Source organism: Phocoena phocoena, chromosome 7 (assembly GCF_963924675.1).
Source record: "Phocoena phocoena chromosome 7, mPhoPho1.1, whole genome shotgun sequence".
NCBI lineage: Eukaryota > Metazoa > Chordata > Mammalia > Artiodactyla > Phocoenidae > Phocoena > Phocoena phocoena.
The window spans coordinates 52611357-52636529 of NC_089225.1; the positions used below are offsets into that span (position 1 = coordinate 52611357).

General features: G+C 35.4%; 1 protein-coding gene across 1 annotated transcript in view; it reads left to right on the plus strand.

Annotated features, from left to right (window-relative positions):
• The window catches only part of PPIG (peptidylprolyl isomerase G), a 41237-nt gene extending 20558 nt beyond the window's left edge, over positions 1-20679 (plus strand). Inside the window, exons 10-14 of the mRNA XM_065880486.1 lie at positions 14904-15117; positions 15902-16063; positions 17462-17549; positions 19037-19173; positions 19361-20679. Coding sequence (XP_065736558.1) covers positions 14904-15117; positions 15902-16063; positions 17462-17549; positions 19037-19173; positions 19361-20468 — 1709 coding nt within the window. The 3' untranslated portion in view covers positions 20469-20679. The remainder of the gene's footprint in view (positions 1-14903; positions 15118-15901; positions 16064-17461; positions 17550-19036; positions 19174-19360) is intronic.
• The last annotated feature ends 4494 nt before the right edge of the window (positions 20680-25173 follow it).

A 25173-nucleotide genomic window follows, 5' to 3' on the forward strand; every position in this document is an offset into this window, starting at 1 on the left:
TACAAGCAAAATGTTCTAGAAGTTTGTTTTTTCACCTTAACAACATACTAGTAAAGTCAGTACCCAGTAGTATTACACCACATCCTACCTCCCCTCCCAACAAAGGTCAGTGAACAGGGTTGGGAATTTCTTTTACATAGTGATTGATAAGCAAACTGCATAATCTAAATAATCTAAAATAAACTGACCAGAAGCGGCCCAAGAGTTAAAAAGTGTTGTTCTTTTATCTTAAGGATGGCTATATGCTTATAAATGATACTTTGAAATAGATTTTAAGTGGTTAGGCAGGAAGTAGGGTTTTTTGGAGAACAGGGTGACAACAATTGTTGTCAGACTTGGGAGTTTTAAAATTTAATACATTGATTTTGTTCAACATTTAGAAAGCATAAAAGGATAGTCAGTGAAAAGTCTTTTTTCCGTTTCTGCCCATCAGTTCCCATTCTCAAATTTTCTATACCATTCTATGTGTATGTGAATGTTGATAATATAAATTCCTAGAAATAGAATTAACAGATTATAGGGGTTATGCATTTGTAATGTTGGTAGGCATTGCCACTAGAATATAGGAAAGTTAATTTCCCTATGCCCTTTGCAGAGCCACATAATATCAAACTCTTTAATCTTTGCCAGCCTAATTACAGGGTTGGTTGTTGCTGTTTTTAAAGCTGGTTTAAATAAGCATTTCTCTAAGGTCTTTGATGTTATCATCTCCTTAGGAGCCATTTATATTTGTTTTTATATGAGTTGATTGTTAATTGCTTTGCCTCATATTTTTACTCAACTCCAAGCCTCCTTGTATTTCCTTTTGTTTGGAGAAAATGGCCATTTTTTTAAGGGTAGGTCTGCTGGTAACTATCTTAGTTTTCTGAAAATGTCGTTATTTCCCTTTCTTTCATGATGGGTATTTTCACTAGATGTAGAATTCTGGGTTGGCAGTTCTTTCAACACATAAAAAAGTGTTAGGCCGCTTCCTTCTGGCCTCTATGGTTTCAAGTGAGAAGTCTGTTGTTCAAATCATTGTTCCCTGTAGGTAATGAGGGAATTTTCTGCCATTATTATTTAAAAATTTTTTTTAATTTCAAATTTTTCTCCTGGGATTCCGATAACATAAATGTTAGATCTTTTGTTTACTGTTCTACAGGTCTCCAAGGCTCTGTTCATTTTTTGTTTGTTTTTTTAACTTTCTCTGATGTTCTGGTTGGGTAATTTCTATTGGTCTGTCTCTGGTTCGCTAACAGTTTCCCTGTCATCCCCACTCTGATATTGAGCACATTTTATTTCAGTTATTGTATCATTGTATTTTTCAGTTCTAAAATTCCTTTTGATACTTTATATCTTCTTTTCTCCTGAGATTTTTAAACTTTTTTCATTTGTTTAAAGAACATTAATAATTGCTTGTGGAAGCATTTTTAAGATGGATTTTTAAAAATCCTTGTTAATTCCAACATGTGAGTCTTCTGGGTGTTGGCGTCTTTTGATTGTTTTTTCTTACTTAAGTTGTGATTTTCCTTGAAAATGGTTCTTGAAATTATTAGTGATTTTTTAAAAAATTTTGTCCTGGAAATTTAGGGTATTGTATGTTATGAAACTCTGGATTCTGTTTATGTTTTCTATTTTTAGCAGGCAGTCACCTTATATAGGTTTAGCATGTAGGTCCTGGCCTCCTTTTGTAGATTGTGGTTTCAATGATAATTCAATTTCCAGAGCCCTTGCAGTACTATTCTGGTTTCATTTGTATGCTACTGAAAAACTGGATGCTATTCAACACTGTAGTTTAATTCTCAAACCTTTTGCCATATTAGTTGTGGTCAGTTTAACTTGGGGGTCTCCTCCCCAGGACTTCATCTATAAATTTAAAGAATCTTTTTCTCTAGCTTCCTTCTCTGAAATCTGTGCCACCTGCTGGTGCAGTGAGGGGAGGTGAAGCCCAGGCTTCCCACTTTGTCTCTACTGACATCACTCTGGCAAGGGAAGGGGAACACTGCTTGAAGGGGAGGGTACTGGAAATCCAAATTCTCTACTTTGTCTCTGCTGATAGAGCCAAGAGGGAGTTGGTGAACTTTTTTTTTTTTAATTTTCCCCCTTAGTATTTGCTTACGGTAAAGCAGGTATTGGTGACAAATTTTTTGTCCTGCTAAACCATCTTTTTTCTATTTCTCTGTCTGGAGAGAGCAGGCCTTTCTTGGGGCTTTTACAAACCTGTGTCCATTGGCATTTCTGAGTTGCAGGCTTCTTCAGCGTGATGTCTAAGGTATATGGGAGACAGATTGAAAACCACCATGTCACCTTCAAATCCAGAGATCCCTGGCCACTCTGCCTTCTTTCTACCTTTCAGAGTCTTCTTATGTTTGTTTCTTTTTGTATTATGTCTAGGATTTCTACTTACACTTAGCAGGAGGATAGGAAGAGATGAATCTATTCCATCTTCACAATTTCTCCATTCCTTTCTTCATATTTTTAAAGTGTTGTAAAAAAATCTTCCCTTTTATGTCCAGAATCTACTCATCCTTAAATTACACCTAAAAACGAGTTTGTTCAGTGCTTACTAGCACATTGTAAGCATTCTACAGATACTACTCCACACTACTTTCTCCTGCCCCTATTTCAAATCCTAACATAGTCAGTTCTGCTATACTGCTTGTTTTGAAAGCATGCATTTATTCCATTCAGTTGATACATTAGAAGACAGTTTGAACATAACATCAGTTTCACCTTTGCCTATGCATGCTCTTGTCTACAAGAAATACTGAGTGCAGAAAACCATACGCAGTTGAACAGCTTTACAGGAATACACAAAAATTACACATACCCAGGGGAGTTCCCTGGTGGCCTGGTGTTAGGATTTGGCACTTTCACTGCCCCATGGCCCAGGTTCATTCCGTGGTTGGGGAACTGAGATCCTGCAAGCTGTACAACACGGCCCCCCCAAAAAAAATTTACACATACACACACCTCACACATCTACTAAGCTACCTCAGTTCATCACTTGTGTTATGAGCCACGCCTAAGTACAGTTTGTACTAAAACTTTCCATCTAATTTCATATTACCCCCCCTTGCACTAACTTTACAGTAACTCACAAGCTATAGCCCTACTGACATTCACTTCCACGAGCAAACCCATGATTTTCTCAAAGTGCTGTATTTAATTGTCATATTTATGTATTTCTTAACTATTTGACATGTGTGAAGGCTCTGTTGCTATTTCTTTTTTTTTTTTTGCGGTACACGGATTTCTCACTGTTGTGGTGGCTTCTCCCGTTGCGGAGCACAGACTCCAGACGCGCAGGCCCAGCGGCCATGGCTCACAGGCCCAGCCGCTCCATGGCATGTGGGATCTTCCCGGACCGGGGCATGAACCCGTGTCCCCTGCATCGGCAGGCGGACTCTCAACCACTGCGCCACCAGGGAAGCCCTCTGTTGCTATTTTCATTAGTTTCCTATCTTTTTTTTTTAATGTGTCACTGATGAAGTTTTTGAGTTTTGTGCCCCTAACCCCATTTTTCCTATAAGCCATGTGGTTTTTATTGTAGTTTTTCATGGCACAATGATTTATAGAAATGCATATGTTGGGGGACTTCCCTGGCGGTCCAGTGGTTAAGACTTGCACTTCCAGTGCAGGGGGCGTGGGTTCGATCCCTGGTTGGGGAACTAAGATCCCACATGCCACGCAGCAGGGCCAAAAAATTTAAAAAAAAAAAAAAAAGAAATGCATATGCTGTCTAACAGCAGAACTGACTGTGCTTCTCCAAACCTTTTCTACTTTACTCTTGTCCTTATTGAGCATATTCACTAATAAATCCGTATACAATTTACAGTCAGAGTTTCTAGAAAATTTATTACAACTCAATGTATGTTTTCAGATGCTGTTTGCTGTTAAATTCACACTTGTTGGTCTTATTTTCCAAATAGACAGTAAACTCTGTGAAGGCAGAAGTTTGCTATGGAACTTCCCCATTTATACTCTACAATTCTTTCTCTCCATGTCCTTGCATCATGTTAAATATATATCTGTGTACTCTTCACTTAAACATACTTGTTGATCTGAGAAGTATAAAATTTCAGATTCCCGATGTGCCTAAGTCATATTTTTAAATTTAGGTTAACACAAATTTTGACACTCAAGCTACATTCTGTTAGAACTAATATTGATATTGTCATGTCTCTATTTTTTTCTTCTTACTTTTCTGTTTTTAACTGCTCTTTCTCAGTCATTTTATCTTTTTTTTTCTGAGCAGATTCATAGGAAAAGGGGACATAAATTAAATTTCACTAAAAAATAATGTTGAGAAACATGAAAAGAGGGAGCCTTTCAACCTTAGAGCTTTCTAGGTTCTATTCCAAGGCATCCTCCCTAAAAACACAGTTTATTTTCCTTTTTTTTTAAATTAATTAATTTTTCTTGCGGTATGCGGGCCTCTCGCCGTTATGGCCTCTCCCATCGCGGAGCACAGGCTCCGGACGCGCAGGCCCAGTGGCCATGGCTCACAGGCCCAGCCGCTCCGTGGCATGTGGGATCTTCCCGGACCAGTGCATGAACCCGTGTCCCCTGCATCAGCAGGTGGACTCTCAACCACTGCGCCACCAGGGAAGCCCCTATTTTCCTTTCATAGTTCATATTGTCTAATACTTGGGCAGATTATATTACCCTAAAAAGAGTTATAAATCTTTTTTATGGTCTTCTATATTGTTGTGATATTTTGCTTCGCTCAAATGCTTACATGAGAAGTGAAGTGAAAACTAAATAATGGTTATTTGAAATATATTTAATACATTAGGTGGGGAGAATGGGCTTGCTTTTTTTTTTTGATAAAGTTAGATTGTTTATTTGAGATTTTTCTTGTTTCTTGAGGTGCTATTGTATTGCTATAAACTTCCCTCTTAGAACTGCTTTTGCTGCATCCCACAGACTTTGGATCATCCTGTTCTCGTCATTTGTCTCTAGGTATTTTTTGATTTCCACTTTGATTTCTTAAGTGATCTCTTGGTTATTTAGTAACATATTGTTTAGCCTCCACATGTTTGTGTTTTTTACATTTTTTCCCCTGTAATTTATTTCTAATCTCATAGAGTTGTGGTTGGAAAAGATGTTTGATATGATTTCAGTTTTCTTAAATTTACTGAGGCTTAATTTGTGACCCAAGATGTGATCTATACTGGAGAATGTTCCATGCACACTTGAGAAGAAAGTGTAATCTGCTATTTTTGGATGGAATGTCCTATAAATATCAATTAAATCTATCTGGTCTATTGTGTCATTTAAAGCTTATGCTTCTTATTAACTTCCTGTCTGGATGATCTGTCCATTGGTGTAAGTGAGGTGTTAAAGTCCCCCACTATTATTGTGTCACTCTCATTTTCCTCTTTTATAGCTGTTAGCATTTGCCTTATGGATTGAGGTGCTCCTGTGTTGGTGTATATATATTTATAATTATATCTTTTTCTTGGATTGATCCCTTGATCATTTTGTAGTGTCCTTCTTTATCTCTTACAACGTTATTTTAAGGTCTGTTTTATCTGTTATGAGTATTACTACTCCAGCTTTCTTCTGATTTCCATTTGCATGGAATATCGTTTTCCATCCCCTCACTTTCAGTCTGTATGAGTCCCTGGGTCTGAAGTGGGTCTTTTTTTTTTTCCTGTGTTGTACAATATATCCTTGTATCTTATTTATTATTTTTTTTTTATACAGCACGTTCTTATTAGTCATCAATTTTATACACATCAGTGTATACATGTCAATCCCAATCGCCCAACTCATCACACCACCACCACCACCCCGCGGCTTTCTGCCCTTGGTGTCCATATGTTTACTCTCTACATCTGTGTCTCAATTTCTGCCCTGCAGACCGGTTCATCTGTACCATTTTTCTAGGTTCCACATATATGCGTTAATATACGATATTTGTTTTTCTCTTTCTGACTTACTTCACTCTGTATGACAGTCTCTAGATCCATCCACGCCTCAACAAATGACCCAATTTCATTCCTTTTTATGGCTGAGTAATATTCCATTGTCTATATGTACCACAACTTCTTTATCCATTCGTCTGTCGATGGGCATTTAGGTTGCTTCCATGACCTGGCTATTGTAAATAGTGCTGCAATGAACATTGGGGCGCATGTGTCTTTTTGAATTGTGGTTTTCTCTGAGTATATGCCCAGTAGCGGTCTTGCTGGATCATATGGTAATTCTATTTTTAGTTTTTTTTTTTTTTTTTTTTGTGGTACGCGGGCTTCTCACTGCTGTGGCCTCTCCCGTTCTGGAGCACAGGCTCCGGACGCGCAGGCTCAGCAGCCATGGCTCACAGGCCCAGCCGCTCCGCGGCATGTGGGATCTTCCCGGACTGGGGCACGAGCCCACGTCCCCTGCATCGGCAGGCGGACTCTCAATGACTGTGCACCAGGGAAGCCCTATTTTTAGTTTTTCAAGGAACCTCCATACTGTTCTCCATAGTGGCTGTATCAGTTTACATTCCCACCAGCAGTGCAAGAGGGTTCCCTTTCTCCACACCCTCTCCAGCATTTGATTGTAGATTTTCTGATGAAGCCCATTCTAACTGGTGTAAGGTGATAACCTCATTGTAGTTTCGGTTTGCATTTCTCTAATTAAATTAGTGATGTTGAGCAGCTTTTCTTGTGCTTCTTGGCCATCTGTATGTCTTCTTCGGAGAAATGTCTATTTAGGTCTTCTGACCCTTTTTGGATTGGGTTGTTTGTTTTTTTAATATTGAGCTGCATGGGCTGTTTATGTATTTTAGAGATTAATCGTTTGTCCGTTGATTCATTTGCAAATATTTTCTCCCATTCTGAGGGTTGTCTTTTTGTTTTGTTTATGGTTTCCTTTGCTGTGCAAAAGCTTTTAAGTTTCATTAGGTCCCATTTGTTTACTTTTGTTTTTATTTTCATTACTCTAGGAGGTGGATCAAAAAAGATCTTGCTGTGATTTGTGTCAAAGAGTGTTCTTCCTATGTTTTCCTCTAAGAACTTCATAGTGTCCAGTCTTACATTTAGGTCTTTAATCCATTTGGAGCTTATTTTTGTGTATGGTGTTAGAGAGTGTTCTAATTTCATTCTTTTACATGTAGCTGTGCAGTTTTCCCAGCACCACTTGTTGAAGAGACTGTCTTTTCTCCATTGTATATCCTTACCTCCTTTGTCATAGATTAGTTGACCATAGGTGCATGGGTTTATCGTTGGGCTTTCCCTCTTGTTCCATTGATGTATGTTTCTGTTTTTGTGCCAGTACCATACTGTCTTGATTACTGTAGCTTTGTAGTATAGTCTCAAGTCAAGGAGTCTGAGTCCTCCAGCTCCATTTTTTTCCCTCAAGACTGCTTTGGCTATTCAGGGTCTTTTGTGTCTCCATACAAATTGTAAGATTTTTTGTTATAGTTCCGTAAAAAATGCCATTGGTAATTTGATAGGGATTGCATTGAATCTGTAGATTGCTTTGGGTAGTAGAGTCATTTTCACAATATTGCTTCTTCCAATCCAAGAATATGGTATATCTCTCCATCTGTTGGTATCATCTTTAATTACTTTCCTCAGTGTCTTATAGTTTTCTGCATACAGGTCTTTTGTCTCCCTAGGTAGGTTTATTCCTAGGTATTTTATTCTTTTTGTTGCAGTGGTAAATGGGAGTGTTTCCTTAATTTCTCTTTCAGAGTTTTCATCATTAGTGTATAGGAATGAAAGATTTCTGTGCATTAATTTTGTATCCTGCAGCTTTACTAAATTCATTGATTAGCTCTAGTAGTTTTCTGGTGGCATCTTTAGGATTCTCTATGTATAGTATCATGTCACCTGCAAACAGTGACAGTTTTACTTCTTCTTTTCCAATTTGTATTCCTTTTATTTCTTTTTTGTCTCTGATTGCCATGGCCAGGACTTCCAAAACTATGTTGAATAATAGCAGTGAGAGTGGACATCCTTGTCTCGTTCCTGATCTTAGAGGAAATGCTTTCAGTTTTTCACCATTGAGAATGATGTTGGATGTGGGTTTGTCGTATATGGCCTTTATTATGTTGAGGTAGGTTCCCTCTGTGCCCACTTTTTGGAGTGTTTTTATTATAAATGGGTGTTGAATTTTGTCAAAAGCCTTTTCTGCATCTATTGAGATGATCATATGGTTTTTATTCTTCAATTTGGTAATATGTTGTATCAGATTGATTGATTTGCATATATTGAAGAATCCTTGCATCCCTGGGATAAATCCCACTTGATCATGGTGTATGATCCTTTTAATGTGCTGTTGAATTCTGTTTGCTAGGATTTTGTTGAGGAATTTTGCATCTATATTCATCAGTGATATTGGTCTGTAATTTTCTTTTTTTGTTAGTATCTTTGTCTGGTTTTGGTATCAGGGTGATGGTAGCCTTATAGAATGAGTTTGGAAGTGTTCCTTCCTCTGCAATTTTTTGGAAGAGTTTGAGAAAGATGGGTGTTAGCTCTTCTCTAAATGTTTGATAGAATTCACCTGTGAAGCCATCTGGTGCTGGACTTTTGTTTGTTGGAAGATTTTTAATCACAGTTTCAATTTCATTACTTGTGATTAGTCTGTTCATATTTTCTGTTTCTTCCTGGTTCAGTCTTGGAAGGTTATACCTTTCTAAGAATTTGTCCATTTCTTCCAGGTTGTCCATTTTATTGGCATAGAGTTGCTTGTAGTAGTTTTTTAGGATGCTTTGTATTTCTGCAGTGTCTGTTGTAACTTCTCCTTTTTCATTTCTAATTTTTTTGATTTGAGTCCTCTCCTGCTTTTTCTTGATGAGTCTGGCTAATGGTTTATCAATTTTGTTTATCTTCTCAAAGTACCAGCTTTTAGTTTTATTGATCTCTGCTATGGTTTTCTTTGTTTCTATTTCAATTATTTCTGCTCTGATCTTAATGATTTCTTTCCTTCTGCTAACTTTGGGTTTTGTTTGTTCTTCTTTCTCTAGTTCCTTTAGGGGTAAGGTTAGATTATTTATTTGAGATTTTTCTTGTTTCTTGAGGTAGGCTTGTATAGCTATAAACTTCCCTCTTAGAACTGCTTTTGCTTCAGCCCATAGGTTTTGGATCGTCATGTTTTCATTGTCATTTGTTTCTAGGTATTTTTTTATTTCCTCTTTGATTTCTTCAGTGATCTCTTGGTTATTTAGTAGTGTTTAGCCTCCATGTGTTTGGTTTTTTTACGTTTTTTCCTCTGTAATTCATTTCTAATCTCATAGCGTTGTGGTCGGAAAAGATGCTTGATATGATTTCAATTTTCTTAAATTTACTGAGGCTTGATTTGTGACCCAAGATGTGATTGATCCTGGAGAATGTTCCATGCGCACTTGAGAAGAAAGTGTAATGTGCTGTTTTTGGATGGAATGTCCTATAAATATCAATTAAATCTGTCTGTTCTATTGTGTCATTTAAAGCTTGTGTTTCCTTATTAATTTTCTGTTTGGATAATCTGTGCATTGGTGTGAGGTGTTAAAGTCCCCCACTATTATTGTGTCACTGTCGATTTCCTCCTTTACAGCTGTTAGTGGTTGCCTTATATATTGAGGTGTTCCTATGTTGGGTGCATATATATTTATAACTGTTATATCTTCTTCTTGGATTGATCCCTTGATCGTTATGTAGTGTCCTTCCTTGTCTCTTGTAACATTCTTTATTTTAATGTCTATTTTATCTGATATGAGTATTGCTACTCCAGCTTTCTTTTGATTTCCATTTGCATGGAATATCTTTTGCCATCCCCTCACTTTCACTTTGTATGTGTCCTTAGGTCCGAAGTGGGTCTCTTGTAGACAGCATATATATGAGTCTTGTTTTTGTATCCATTCAGCAAACCTGTGTCTTTTGTTTGGAGCATTTAATCCATTCACGTTTAAGGTAATCATCCATATGTATGTTCCTATGACCATTTTCTTAATTGTTTTGGGTTTGTTTTTGTAGGTCCTTTTCTTCTCTTGTGTTTCCCACTTAGAGAGAAGTTCCTTTGGCATTTGTTGTAGAGCTGGTTTGGTGGTACTGAATTCTCTTAGCTTTTGCTTGTCTGTAAAGCTTTTGATTTCTCCATCGAATCTGAGTGAGATCCTTAGCAGGTAGAGTAATCTTTGTTGTAGGTTCTTCCCTTTCATCACTTTAAGTATATCATGCCACTCCCTTATGGCTTGTAGAGTTTCTGCTGAGAAATCAGCTGTTAACCTTATGGCAGTTTCCTTGTGTGTTATTTGTCATTTTTCCCTTGCTGCTTTCAATAATTTTTCTGTGTCTTTAAGTTTTGCCAGTTTAATTACTGTGTGTCTCAGCGTGTTTCCCCTTGAGTTTATTCTGTATGGGACTCACTGCGCTTCCTGGACTTGGGTGGCTATTTCCTTTCCCATGTTAGGGAAGTTTTCGACTGTAATCTTTTCATATATTTTCTCTGGTCCTTTATCTCTCTCTTCTCCTTCTGGGACCCCTGTAATGCGAATGTTGGTGTGTTTAATGTTGTCCCAGAGGTCTCTTAAGCTGTCTTCATTTCTTTTCATTCTTTATTCTGTTCCGTGGCAGTGAATTCCATCATTGTGTCTTCTAGGTCACTTATCCATTCTTCTGCCTCAGTTATTCTGCTGTTGATTCTTTCTAGTGTATTTTTCATTTCAGTTATTGTATTGTTCATCTCTGTTTGTTTGTTCTTTAATTCTTCTAGGTGTTTGTTCTTTAATTCTTCTAGGTCTTTGTTAAACATTTCTTGCATCTTCTCGATCTTTGCCTCCATTCTTTTTCCAAGGTCCCAGATCATCTTCACTATCATTATTCTGAATTCTTTTTCTGGAAGTTTGCCTATCTCCATTTAGTTGTTTTTCTGCAGTTTTATCTTGTTCCTTCATCTGGTACATAGTCCTCTGCCTTTTCGTTTTGTCTGTCTTTCTGTGAATGTGGTTTTTGTTGCACAGGCTGCAGGACTCTGTAGTTCTTCTTCTCGGGCTTGCCTTTTAACGAAACCAACTTCAGTGTATTTCTCAGGAAAGAATCACAATGCAAAATAAATATAAATTGGAGCTGGTGAATAAAGCTTTGTTAATCATGGGGAAGAGCATTACTATGTTTTGTCAAGTAATTTTAACAGCTGTATTCTGTGCTTATGTGGAATATTTTTATTTTGTCTCCATATTATATGGCCTCAGATATTTGTATTTAGAGTTACTCATATGCATTATGAATTTATTTTCTTCCTTAGGTTTCTTTAAGTTTGATTCTCCCTCCCCTCGGGTTTTTAGTGTATGCAAGTAGGTTTTTCAGTTTGCATACCCATACTGGCTCACCATCAACAGTGGTTTTGGTATCAGATTAACAGTTGAACTCATGAGGCAAGATAGGCTTCACTCAGCACTAAGCTTATTTATCATTAAGAAAGGATATAGGCCAGGAAACAGCACAGCTTGAACAGCAGCGTCATATTAGAGATGTCATGAGTTCTAGGCAGAGCTTGCATATATCCTAGTCATCTCAGCTTAATAGGTTCGTGGTCCTGAGGAGCATGACTGGGTGACGAAGACTACCTAATAAGTTCATTGAAGCTATTACCTCTTGAGTTCCTTCAGCTTTTATACCTTGTTCCCATTCTCCAGTGCAGCAGCATCTCTTCGGTATCAGAGAAATAATCTTTACAGTGAACCACAGACCCTTGGGCAAGTACACAGTAACTCCAGCCAGATTCTTATTTATCTCTGTAACTCAGTACACTCCTATAAATTCTGAGTTAAGAGTTTCAATAGGGACTTCCCTGGTAGTGCAGTGGTTAGGAATCCTCCTGCCAATGCAGGGGAGGGACACTGGCTCGATCCCTGGTCTGGGAAGATCCCACACGCCGTGGAGCTTAGAACTAAGCCTGTGTGCCACAACTACTGATCCTGTGTGCCACAACTGCTGAAGCCTGCACGCCTAGAGCCTGTGCTCCGCAACAAGAGAAGCCACCACAATGAGAAGCCTGTGCACCACAATGAAGAGTTAGCCCCCACTCATCACAAGTAGAGAAGGCCCCAATGCAGTCATAAATAAGTAGTTTCAGGAATAATTTGGCCAACCAAGTGCCAAATCCTCGGGTGTTCTGAAGCTAACAGAAAGGTTACAAACCAGCTGTTAACCCTTTCAATTAAGGTCTGTAAACAGCCAACAGTCAGTCCAAAGATATTTTCTTTGTCCTCTTTGATTTTTTTTTTAATTATGGAAAATACTAACATATACAAAAGTGATTGAAATTGTATAACAAATCACCTGTGTTCATTACCCATCTTTACCAGTTAATTTATGGCTAATCTCATGTTACCTGTCCTTGGACAGTTCTCCATTTCCTGTTTGAAGCAAATTCTAAGCATAACATTTTATTGATAAATATTTTACTATCTCTAAAAGGTGACTCTTTTGAAAAAAGTAACCGTACCATAATCATATGCAGACATATATACACATATGTTCCTAAATGTCAGAAATCCTTACAGTGTTCAAATTTCTAATTGTTTAGTTAATGTTAATTTTTTGATGTTCGAATTTGAATCCAAATCAGGTTCAAACATTTGGGTTGGTGTTGTAAATTTTTTTTGTTTTTAATAGATTATCCCACCATTTCTTTTTATGTTTCTTGAGATTGATTTGTTGAACAAGCTAGGTCATTTGTCCTGTAGTGTTTCTTTCCCATTATTGCACACACTGAATTTTACGGATTGCATTCTTCTGTTATGTAATGTGTTCCTCCTGTGCTTCTATTTCATATATCTTTGTAGTTAGATCTAGAAAATGGATCAGATATAGTTTTGATTTTTTAAAATTCTATTTGATGGGAACAAGAGTCACTTAGGACAGGTTGTCTCTGTGCTCTGCAGTGGCCATTGGTGGGCAGTGCCTCCTTAGGAGTTGTGAAATGGTGATATTCTAACTCTGTAATTCCTTATTTATTCTTGGAGTACTTTTGATAAAGAGCATCTTCCCTTCATCTTCTATTTGGTTAGCCAGTGGAACAGTTCATATATGATAAGAAGGATAAATGATTTTATTTACCTATATCATTATGAACTGATGGATTCTAATGTATTTTCTGTTCCACTGTATTGTAGTTATCCATATATCAATATTGTCCCAGCTTTAGCCTGAATTCACTTACTTCTTTTTTAATTAAGGCATAATAGACTTAAAATATCCTATTGATTTCAGGTATACAACAGTGATTTGATATTTTTATACATTACAAAATGATCACCATAATAAGTCTAGTTATTCTCTGTCACCATACAGAGATATTACAATATTATTGACTATATTCCCTGTGCTCTACACTACATCCTCATGACTTATTTTATAACTGGAAGTTTGTACCTCTTAATCCCATAAACCTATTTCCCCACCCCCTTAATCGCCTTCTCCTCTGGCAACCACTAGTTTCTTCACTGTATCTATGAGTCTGTTTCTGTTTTGTTATGTTTGTTCATTTGTTTTGTTTTTTAGATTCCACATATAATTGAAATCACACAGTATTTGCCTTTTTCTGTCTGACTTATTTCACTTAGCATAATACCCTCTAGATCCATCCATGTTGTCACAAGGGGTAGGAGGTCCTTCCTTTTTATGGCTAAGTAATATTCCATTGCGCGTGCGCGTGCACATGTGTGTGTGTGTACACGCGCTACATCTTCTTTATCCATTCACATATCGATGGACGCTTAGGTTGCTTCCATATCTTGGCTATTGTAAATAATGCTGCAGTGAAGGTTGAGTTGCATATATCTTTCAGAATTAGTGTTTTAGTTTTTTTTGGATAAATACCCAGAAATAGAATTGCTGGGTCATATGGCACTGCTATTTTAACTTCTTGAGGATCCTCCATGCTACTTCCCATACTGGCTATATCAATTTACATTCTCACAAACAGTGCACAAGGGGTCCCTTTTCTCCACATCCTCACCAATGCTTGTTATGTGTTGTCTTTTTGATAATAGCCATTCTGACAGGTGTGAGGTGCTATCTCATTGTTTTGATTTGCATTTCTCTGATGATTAGTGATGTTGAGCATCTTTTCATGTGCCTGTTGGCATCTGTATGTCTCCTTTGGGAAAATATCTATTCAGGTCCTCTGCCCATTTTTTAATCAGATTGTTGAATTCACTTCTTTAAGTCCACCGTGGTTGGAATTAGAATACTGTTAGGTGGGCGAAGCTCTGTCCAGTCTGTCATATCTTCCTCCATTTCCTGGTTAACCTCACTTATTTGTGTTAGTTTCCTCATCCTTAAAGCATTTGAGTTTTGGGACCCCTTTTAAAATTAAACTTCCTTAACCCAAAATAAAATTTAAATTTGAAATTACTTTTTGTAGAGACCCCCAAAACATATTTATTAATCATTGGCAAATGACTACCACTACCCCCTGTTGTAAGTCTGCTGTTCAGCCAAAGCTAAATTTCTTAATCATTAGAGGAATACTCAGGCATTGAATAAGCCCATGCCAGTGGAATCGTGTTTCTTATCTTTCCACATTCATGCATAGTATTTTTTCTATTACTTCTCTCCTACAGTTGTACTTCCAATATTGATAATAAGAGAAAAAGTTGAAAACTACAAAAAGATTAGAATCTGGGATTCTTGAGTGTTATTTCTGTGCCTTTAAAAAAGTATGTTATTTATATGATTCCTAAAATTAACTTAGTTTAATGTTTTAGATTTACCTATTACTTTTCCAGAATTCTTTAGATATAAATATAACTCTGACCCTTGAGTCTGGAGATCTGGATTCTAATCTTGAGTCTTAACTCCTTTCCTGTACCCCTCAGGTCAAATAGCTGAATGAGCTAAGTGTTAAATACTGGACTTTGAGAATCTGCAAAAAAATCTAAACTTCCACTTACAAAGTTTGTCTAAAAAGTGTTCACCAAACCATTTTGCTTTTTATTAAAGCTAGGAAAGAAGAAAAGAAAAGGCATAAGTCCTCCTCCTCCTCCTCATCATCATCCAGTGACTCAGATAGTTCAAGCGATTCTCAGTCCTCTTCTGATTCTTCTGATTCTGAAAGTGCTTCTGAAGAGAAATCAAAAAAAAGAAAGAAGAAACATAGGAAAAATTCTCGTAAACACAAGAAAGAAAAGAAGAAGCGAAAGAAAAGCAAGAAAAGGTCTTAATTTACTTTTACAGTACTGACTTTGTATTCTAATTCCCTTCTGTTTATATATAAATCTATTGGGATTTTGGATCAATTATATGGAACATGAAAATAGTGAGAAATGTTTCATAGCATGAAGTATAAGACCATTTTGATATTCTACAGTGTATAGATTAAATTTGGGAACATTCATTTTAATTTTCAACAAAACCATTCAGTTCATTTTGTCTGAATTCAATGACCTTTTGGTTATATAGGTTTGTATTTTATGGGAGGAATATAAGATTAGTGAGAATTATAGGAAACCAATGACTGTTTTCTTATTTTCTGTAGCAGTCTCTCGCTTTTTTGTTCTTTTTTTTTCCTCCTATGATAGCATAGGGTAGAAAGCAGATAATGTCAGCGTATTTCTTTTCTTTCCTGTTTTGTCTGAAATAATCTATGGTTGTACTAAAACTCATCTTTATAAACCTGTTGCCTCTAAAGCAGTTTCTTTATATTTTCAAGTATTTTAAATTTATCAGAGGGCATTGCACATGAAGTATCATATTTTGGTTCCATTTTATTGGAAAATATTTTTTGAGAATGTGATAACAGAAACATTTGGTTTTGGTTTTTGGTTGGTTTGTCAGAGGAATGCGTATTTTCCCCATGTAATTGCATCTTTGGTCAGAGATGGGGGACAGAATGATGCATATATTGTACATATTACAAAGGAAAGAAATACCAACAATTGGAAAATCGGGGTAGGTACATAATAACCAAGTGGAATTTGTTGTGTGTGTTTCTTTTAAAGCGCATCTAGTGAAAGTGAGGCTGAAAATCTTGAGGCACAACCCCAGTCTACTGTTCGTCCAGAAGAAATCCCTCCAATACCTGAAAATAGATTCCTAATGAGAAAAAGTCCTCCTAAAGCTGATGAAAAAGAAAGGAAGAACAGGGAGAGAGAGAGAGAGTGGTATGTGAATATGTTTATTTTATAAACTGCCCTACATTCTCTACCACAGAACCTTTCTTTTTTAAAAAACCATTTTTGCTTATTTTAGATAAGATTTAATTGGTGACCTTGTCCCAAGATTGAAATTTCTTAATAGGATAATGTTAGCAAGGCTCCTTTTTGCTAACCACATAGCTGAAAAGATAAATTGACTTAATTCAGACAGATTTTTGAATAAAAGTTACATTAATTAAAAAAAAAAAAACAAGCACTGCAAATGGCAAAAAGATATTGTTAAGTGGCATTCCAAACAAATTCCATTTAAAACAAGTGTTTTACTCTGTTTTTGTATACATTAAACTTTTAAGCAAGTAAGAACCTTTATTTTTCAGTTTGTCTGGTGGGGGAAAATGCTGTTTTCCTTGCCTGGTTTACAATATTGTGGTATTGCAAATTGACAGCATATTCAAGTACTTTGAAAATTTGTCCACATAAGTTCACATTATTAGTATTAGAAGTTGTTGGTTCTTTATGAATCATTTTAATAATTATGTCCAAAGATAGAAAAAAAAATGGGTATCTTTCTCTTATTTATAATTGGAAATAATGTATTTAAAAGTGGTAAAATTCTGAACATTCTCCCTATACTTTCACAATACAGTAAAAATATAAAAGTAAGTCTTGGTTACTTGAATTGGGATAATTTTGATGGATTGGATTGAGTTTACTCAGTTAATAGGAAATTGTGTTTCTAAGGAAGTAAACATTAAGGAGAAGATATTTGAACTACTTTAGAATGCATTTTTCAGATATAACATACACAGATATTGTTAGTGCTAATTAAATATTAACTCATTATTATTTGAAAATAATAGTTTCCCTTTCTGGTATAAAGCATGATATTAAACATTTTGCTAATTCAGACCATCTTGTCTCTGTTTAATTCACATTAATTACATTTCTCTATAGTTTTATTACCAGTGAACAACTGCTTATAGGATAGTAAGATACTTTAGAATCAGATAGCTTTAAAATTGTTCTCTCAACAGCATGTAGCCTACTCTGAGTTCCTTAGCACTATCAAGTTGCCTTCATCTTAGTGATGATTATATAACAGTGTTTCTCAACAGGACACAGTTGGCATTTGGGAACAGGATAGTTCTTCATCTACACACATTACACGATTTTAGCATTCCTGACTTGTCACTCAGTACCAATAGCACCCTCTAGTCATTGACAGTTGTAAAAATGCTCCCATACTTTTCCAGATAACTACTAGGATTGATAACATTCCTGGTTGAGAACCACTGATTATATATGTAAGTCTTTAAATTTATTAGTTTAGATCAGTAAAGCTATGTTCTCCAGATTTATTTTTATAAAATAATGTTTTTTAATTTTCCCTCTGCTTCCTTCTAGTAATCTACTTAACTCCCAGCCTGCTTCATACCAGAGGCGACTTTTAGTTACTAGGTCTGGCAGGAAAATTAAAGGAAGAGGACCAAGGGTAGGTGATTCTTTTCCCAGAAGTCCTAATAGTATTGCATTTATCTTAAATAATCCTAGAGTGTTTCTTAAGTATTGTTTTATACATAAGTAGTTAAAATTTAGAGTAGATACGGATGTTGAATTATATGTTCTCTTTTTATAGTAACTTCTTTGTGTTGGTTCTTCCACATTGAAAATCCATGGGATGTTAATGGATTTTACATGTACATGGTATAAAATGAGATTGAGGTCTTTCTTGTACCCCTTTGTTACTTCCTGACCACTGTGTCCCTATGCTTGTTAAAAATTAACCCTATTCTTATATTTCATACTCTTTCTCTTCACTGGATTCTCATCAGAATTTAAATATCTTCTTGTTTTTTCAAAACTTTTAACCAACGTGGCTATACTTAGTATATTATTTCTTCATTTCCTACTCGTTCCTCAGCCATTTCAGTTTGTCTTCTGCCATTCTGCTGAAAACAGCACTTGCTTTATGGTCAGTTCCAAGTCACAGAATCCATTGGATCCTTTCAGTCTTTGTCTTATTTAATCTCCCTCCTTGTAATACTCTTTTCCCTTTGCTTCCATCATCTTTTCTTCCTGTCTCTGGCCAGTCTGTCTTAAATTTCCAATGCTAGTTCATGCTCTTCTACCTGATGTTTAAATATTGTAGTACCTCAGGGTTCTAACTCTTCTCACTCTGCATATGCTTCTTGGGCAATATAATCACTCTCGTAACTTCACTGGGTACCTGTATGCTGATAACTGTCAGTTTTTCATCTGCCTTTCTGGCATCAAAGGTTTATTTGGTGACCATTTAGGTGCCTAATGGGCACTTTAAACTCATCATATACAATGGTAAGCCTAAACACTTCTTCAGGCCTGACCCTCCTTTAGATTTCTGGTCTCAGTGACAGACACTACCACCTGTGCAAGCACTTAAACCTGAAGCCCAAGAATCATTTTGTTTCTCCCCTTTCTTTCCTACCTTATATAACTTATCCATCACCAAATCCTGTCTGTTCAACCTCAACCTCCTAAATGCTCTGAAATCTATCTGCTTCTCTCAAGCTCCACTCCTACCATCTTAGTTCAGTTCACCATTGTATATTATCTGAACTATAAATGGCTTCCTAACTATTCTCATGGCAGTTCTCAAACTTTTTTGTCTTCGGACCTCTTTACACTCTTAAAATGATTGAGGATTCAAAAGAGCTTTTGTTGATGTGGGATATAGCTATCGATATTTACTGTTTTAGAACTTAAACCCAAGACATATTTAAAACAAGAACATATAAACGCACATTTCATTAGCAATGAAAGCAAAGATATCAAACCACATTATGCCTCATTAATTTCCTACCTGAAAATTGGGAAATTTAGTTATTTTAGAAGGCATGGAAATATTAGACATTTTTTTGAACCTAGAAATATGTACACTTTAGCAATTGTTATAATGCTTTTATATTTTTATATATTAATTTTTCGCCTCTTTTTTTAAAGCGTTATCGAACTCCATCTAGATCCAGATCCAGGGATCGTTTCAGACGTAGTGAGACTCCTCCACATTGGAGGCAGGAGATGCAGAGAGCTCAAAGAATGAGGGTATCAAGTGGTGAAAGATGGATCAAAGGGGATAAGTAAGATTTAACTCTTATTTCAAATGTAGTAACAAGTATTTTTTTTAACTGTTTAAAATTATTTCATTTAAAGCCATTTCAATTGTTTCTGAATGTCTTAAGGAAAATAGAGTATCATTTCAGCAATAATGGACACCACTGTTTTCCTAATAAAGTTTCCCCAAAACTTTTTTTCTTCATTTTTTAGGAGTGAGTTAAATGAAATAAAAGAAAATCAAAGAAGCCCAGTTAGAGTAAAAGAGAAAAAAATAACTGATCATAGGCATGTTTCTGAGAGTCCAAACAGAAAAAGTGAAAAGGAAAAGAAAGTTAAAGATCATAAATCTAACAGCAAAGAGAGAGACATCAGAAGAAATTCAGAAAAAGATGATAAATATAAAAACAAGGTAAAGAAAAGGGCCAAATCGAAAAGTAGGAGTAAGAGCAAAGAGAAATCCAAGAGTAAGGAAAGAGATACAAAGCATAATAGACATGAAGAAAAGAGGATGAGGTCAAGGAGTAAAGAAAGGGATCATGAGAATGTTAAAGAAACAGAAAAGTCTGATTCTAAAGGAAAAGGTCAGGAAAGGAGTAGAAGTAAAGAGAAGTCTAAACAGTTAGAATCCAAAAGCAATGAGCATGATCATAATAAAAGTAAGGACAAGGACAGACGTGCACAGTCTAGGAGTAGAGAACGCGATGTAACTAAAGGCAAACACAGTTACAATAGTAGAACAAGGGAACGAAGCAGAAGTAGGGACAGGAGCAGAAGAGTGCGGTCTAGAAGCCATGACCGAGATCGCAGCAGAAGCAAGGAGTATCACAGATACAGAGAACAGGAGTACAGGAGAAGAGGAAGGTCACGGAGCCGAGACAGAAGAGCAACGCCAGGAAGATCAAGAAGTAAAGACAGGAGGAGAAGGAGGAGAGATTCACGGAGCTCAGAGAGAGAAGAAAGTCAAAGCAGAAACAAAGAAAAATACAGAAACCAAGAAAGTAAAAGTTCACACAGAAAAGAGAATTCTGAGGGTGAGAAGAGAATGTACTCTAAAAATCGTGATCATAGTAGCTCAAATAGTAACAGGGAAAAAAGGGCTGATAGAGATCAAAGTCCGTTCTCAAAAATGAAACAAAGTAGTCAGGACAATGAATTAAAGTTCTCAACTTTGAAAAATAAGGAGGATGAGAAGACCAGATCCTCAGTGGAAAAAGAAAACCAAAAATCAAAGGGTCAAGAAAATGACCACACACATGATAAAAATAAAAAATTTGATCATGAATCAAGCCCTGGAACAGATGAAGACAAAAGTGGATGAATGAGGTATATAAACTTATTTCCATTCTGTCTCAAATTTTAAGTTTTAGAGACTTGCTGATGAATCCCCTTTATGTTGTTTTCTTTTCATTGTTTTGGGTTTATGTTTGTCCTTTTTTTTTTTTCCCAATGTGGACTTTATTGAGTCGATCTTTTGATAATCTGCAACCTGGATAATTTGTACTGCAAAAGTTTTAATAAACTTGAAATGAGAAAAACACTTTGGTGTAATACTGTGTGCTGTGTTTAACTATTTCATGTATGCATTTTTGTGTTGCAACAATCAGCCAGTAGCAAACATGCTATTCTACACCCTGATTTGTGTGATCGGCCAGTTGGAAACAAACATAACTGATTGTTGGAATACATTGTTACAAAAGCTTGTGTTTCTCATGATTAAAGTAACCTTAGAAGCCACTAGGTAGAAGAAATCTTGTGTAGATTTTTCTATTGCATTTATAACAGAGGCTTGCAGCAGCAGCTTTTAATTACACAGAAGTGGGACCCTAATAACTTGAGATATTAAGTCATTACTTTTGATTTTATAGTAATTTGTGCTTTAAAATAGATAGTTATTTATATTGCACTTCATGTTACTCTTTGTATTTCTACCGGTAGCTTGTTTCATATTAATATTTTTCCTCTTTTGTTTTACTTCACTGTCTATAAATATAGTTGAGTATTTTTTTTCAGTTGATGTACTGATTGGGCTTGGCTTGCTGTTACACAGCATCTGACAAGAACTGTACCTTGAAGATCAGGTTGTAATTCTCAATTCTGTGTTGCTGTTGGTCTGAAGAGATGAAACTTGCTTTGGGGGAATGTTTTATTATTATTATTATTACCATTACCCTTCTCTAAAATGAAAAAAATAGTTTTCTCACTAAAACATACCACTTGTGCAGGTCTTTATGTTAGACAGATTCTAAAAATTGTTAGTATTGACACATTAAATTAGATTTCTCTTTTTGGGCCACTGACCTATATAGAGTTGAGTATTAATGTTGCATGTTTTTTTTTTTTTTTTTAACTTGAACTGACTTCTCTAACTCTCATAACTGTGAGCTTCAAGTGGCAAGAAAATGCATCTTTTTTATCTGTGTATCACAGTAGGCTGTAGCATGTTTATGACTCTGGTTTCTTCTATTCAGGGGGCTTTATACCATAACTGTTAATCATTATTTTAACTTGGCATGTATAGCATTGCCACATAGAGAGTTGCAAAATTTGATAGCTTATAGTGTGAAACACTAAAGATATCCAAAGTCCGTTTAGAATTTTGTGTGTGGTATATTGCTATTTTAGTGATGTGTGGCCTTTTATTCTGTAATTTCTCTTCTAAATAAAATGTTGAACATACAGTAAACACAAAACCTGCCTCATTTGAAAAGAAATTTCAGAATTCCAATTAGTAGTTGCCTCTAGAGTGCTTTTGTACTTTACTATTTGTCAGTAGTGTCAAATACCTACTCTGTTACCAAGGTAGCTCCTTCGTAAACCCAGTAGCTACTCAATGTTATTTGTACTGAGCAAAGCAATGCTTATTAGCATAATACTTCCCGTTATTGATTAATACAGTAATGATACATTTGGCATTGTGGTAGCCATTTATATAACAAATAGGGTGATGATTGTTTGCAATATCTTGAAACAAATATCCTTAGCAGAGTCTTACCAAATTTTTTTCCTGATGGTAAAAGTAATAGATGTTTATGATAATCCAGGGTGGTTGCTTCCTTAGAGACTTTGACCACAAACCTTAGAGATAATTGAGTCTTGAGTCCCCAAGCTGTATAATGTTAATATATTTTAAATTAGTTATTGTTTGTCTTAAATTCAGTAAACTGCATTTAAAAAGTCTTTGTTAAACTATTTGAGCTTCAAGAAAGGTGCTGTTTAAGAAAGGATTTCTAATAATTATATTTAAAAAAAAAACATGCTAAGTAAAAATACTTCTATATTGTCTGATCCCGGAGCTTTATCCACTAAGAATTATAGACAAGTAACCATAGGGGGAAAAAATAGTAATTTCGTTAAGTAGTATTCTGTTTTGGTCATCAAAGAAGCAATTCCATGCTAAACATTATTTATAAGCCTTTAAAAAAAAACTTTGTTAGCTGTTTTTACAATAGAACAGATATGTGAAGGAGTTGAAGTGAGAGATGACAATCAGATTTTATTTTCAGAATATAAATAACATTTAGAAAATGATTAAACAGCATTAATTGTACCTCATCTGCCTTTGCATCTGAATAGTACACCAATCAAATGATCCTTTCATTACATTTTTAATAGTTGTGCAACCTTTAGTTTTTACTTTGAACAACTCTGTTTTCCTAAAAGTCAACTATTTAATTCTTTACTGCCAAATTGATAATAGTTACGTTTGAGCTTACAGTTTACCTCAAAGTGTGTTTGATTTAATATCCTCTTAAAGATATTTAGTTTGTTTTTATTGCTTGATTGGCAATATATGAGAAATTTTTTCATGATTATTTCATGTGAATTCTTTTTCTGGGTAAACCATCTGCCACAGAAATTGACACTGCAGAGCGATTAATGTTAAAGAGCTTGTAGAGAAGCTACTAGGTTGCTTTAAAACATTTTAAAATTACTCTATAGGTAGTGAGTTCATAGAGCATTGTAGTTTCTAAGTTTCTTAATCAGATCCCTCACAGAAGTTTCAAAGAATTTGTCTTATAAATCCATCTTTGCACAAGTGTAATATTGATTCATATTGGCTTTGCCTAATGGCCTTTGATTCTGTACTCAGTGGAAGATATGAAGCTGAAAAGTAAAAATTTCTTAATATTGGGGACGGGAACACACTGGGCTTCTCATGTTTTCAGTAGTAGTAATTACTGACAGTTCTAATTTGTTTTCAGGTTAGTGTGTGGAACAAATTAGTATGGTTTTAGTAGTTGATTTTGCTTTACTCTGGGTGGCAGTATTTTTCATCACACTTTGAACCTTTATGGAATTTGAAAAATTCCATCAGCAAGGTTGGAGAAGGGAGTTGTTGAGGGGTTTTGTTTGTTTTTATGTACTGGGGGGAGTGGTGGGATTGATTTGTGTGTCTGCCCCACCCCCCTTTTTCAAGCAAATTCCTATGTTTACCAAAAGCACATGCTGTATATTTTGTTCCCCCTTTGTGTGTTTATAGTATTTTGAAGGATAAATGAATTGGGTATTTGTATGTGGGTATATTAAAAGTTATGGCTGCTCTCTTTACAGAAGGGAAAAACAAATGAAGTTAATGCACTTCTTTTCCTAGCTCAGAAGTCACTGTGATGTATATTTTTTTAATGAAATTTAGGAATAAAGCTGTTGTTGCAATTGTATAATTAGTTTCAAAATGCTGCTTCTCTTATCATTAGTCTAGTAACTGTTAAACTGTTTTCTGCAAACTGCATTTTACAGAATTTAAACTCTGAAACTATCAACTTTTATAGTTAAACATTGTATAAAATAAACTATACTATCATAAACAGTTTGTTTTTGTATTTTTTAAATCATTGTATTAGCTTATTCGGCCTTTATTTTTATTAAAAGCTAAATAATGAAGATAAATCAATTAAAATAATACTTTTATTTTACCCACAGAAATTGTATTAGGAAAAAACTGAGCAAAGAGTTTAACAATGTTGAACTTCTTTTAAGAATTTAGCCAGCAGTGACAATTTCCAGGTTTAGGAATAAGTTCTAGTGTAACTGTTTAATCATAGTGCTTCACATTGCAGGGTGTCTTTTGCCTCAGCAGACTTTTAAGGTTATACATGGAATTTGCATTTCTGTCAACTGGAGTGCTACTATTTGCTTTTTAATTCCTCCAAATTTCTCAGCAGCAGGAACACTGTATTATATTCTGTGCCTGCCAGCTTTAATATAACATTTACCATTGTAAAGCCATATAAATGTTAATTGAGTTTGTAAAACAGATTGTCTAGTTTTTGGTTTCTTGTTTATTTTTGGTTTTATTTAAATTAGACATATTTAGGGAAAATTAACCTAGTTAACTTGAGAGTTAGTCACTGAAAATATATATGCTTAAGTAAAAACGTTCTGACCATTCAGTGGTTTATGTGTTAGCAGGTGAATATTATTAAACTCTCAAATTCTGGAGTGTTTTTAAACATTTTATTAAGCCAGGAGAATATGTAAAATGTGAGTGCTTCATATGGACTGTGCAAATTTGTTATTAAAATACTTTTAGTTTCAATGTGCTTTTTCTATTTTCATTGCTTTCTAGGTTTCTTTCCTAAACATACTTCCTAACCTAGTACTGTTTCTTTTTTAAGTGTGGATTCATAATTTTTACACTTCCCCCACCCCACCAAGTCCTCTCAATACCCAAAACGTCCTAGTTCCAGTTTACATCTTTGCCACAAATTTTAGCTATGGTTTCTTTTATCAAATTAGCAGATCAGAGCAGTTGTGTACTAATAGGTGCAGGTTGTACAATATTATGAATATACTTAATGCCACTGAATATTCTTAAATGGCTAAAATTATACATTTGGTTGTGTATGTGTTTTATCAAAATAAAAACTGGAATCTGACTTAATCTTGAATGGGGAAGAATCAGATCAGACATAATTGTACTTATGAAAAGCAGCTTTATTAACAAATTATAAGCATATAATTCACTTGAATTTGTAGCTCATAATATGAGCTATGACTTAGTCTTCTTAAAAATAAACTTTTTT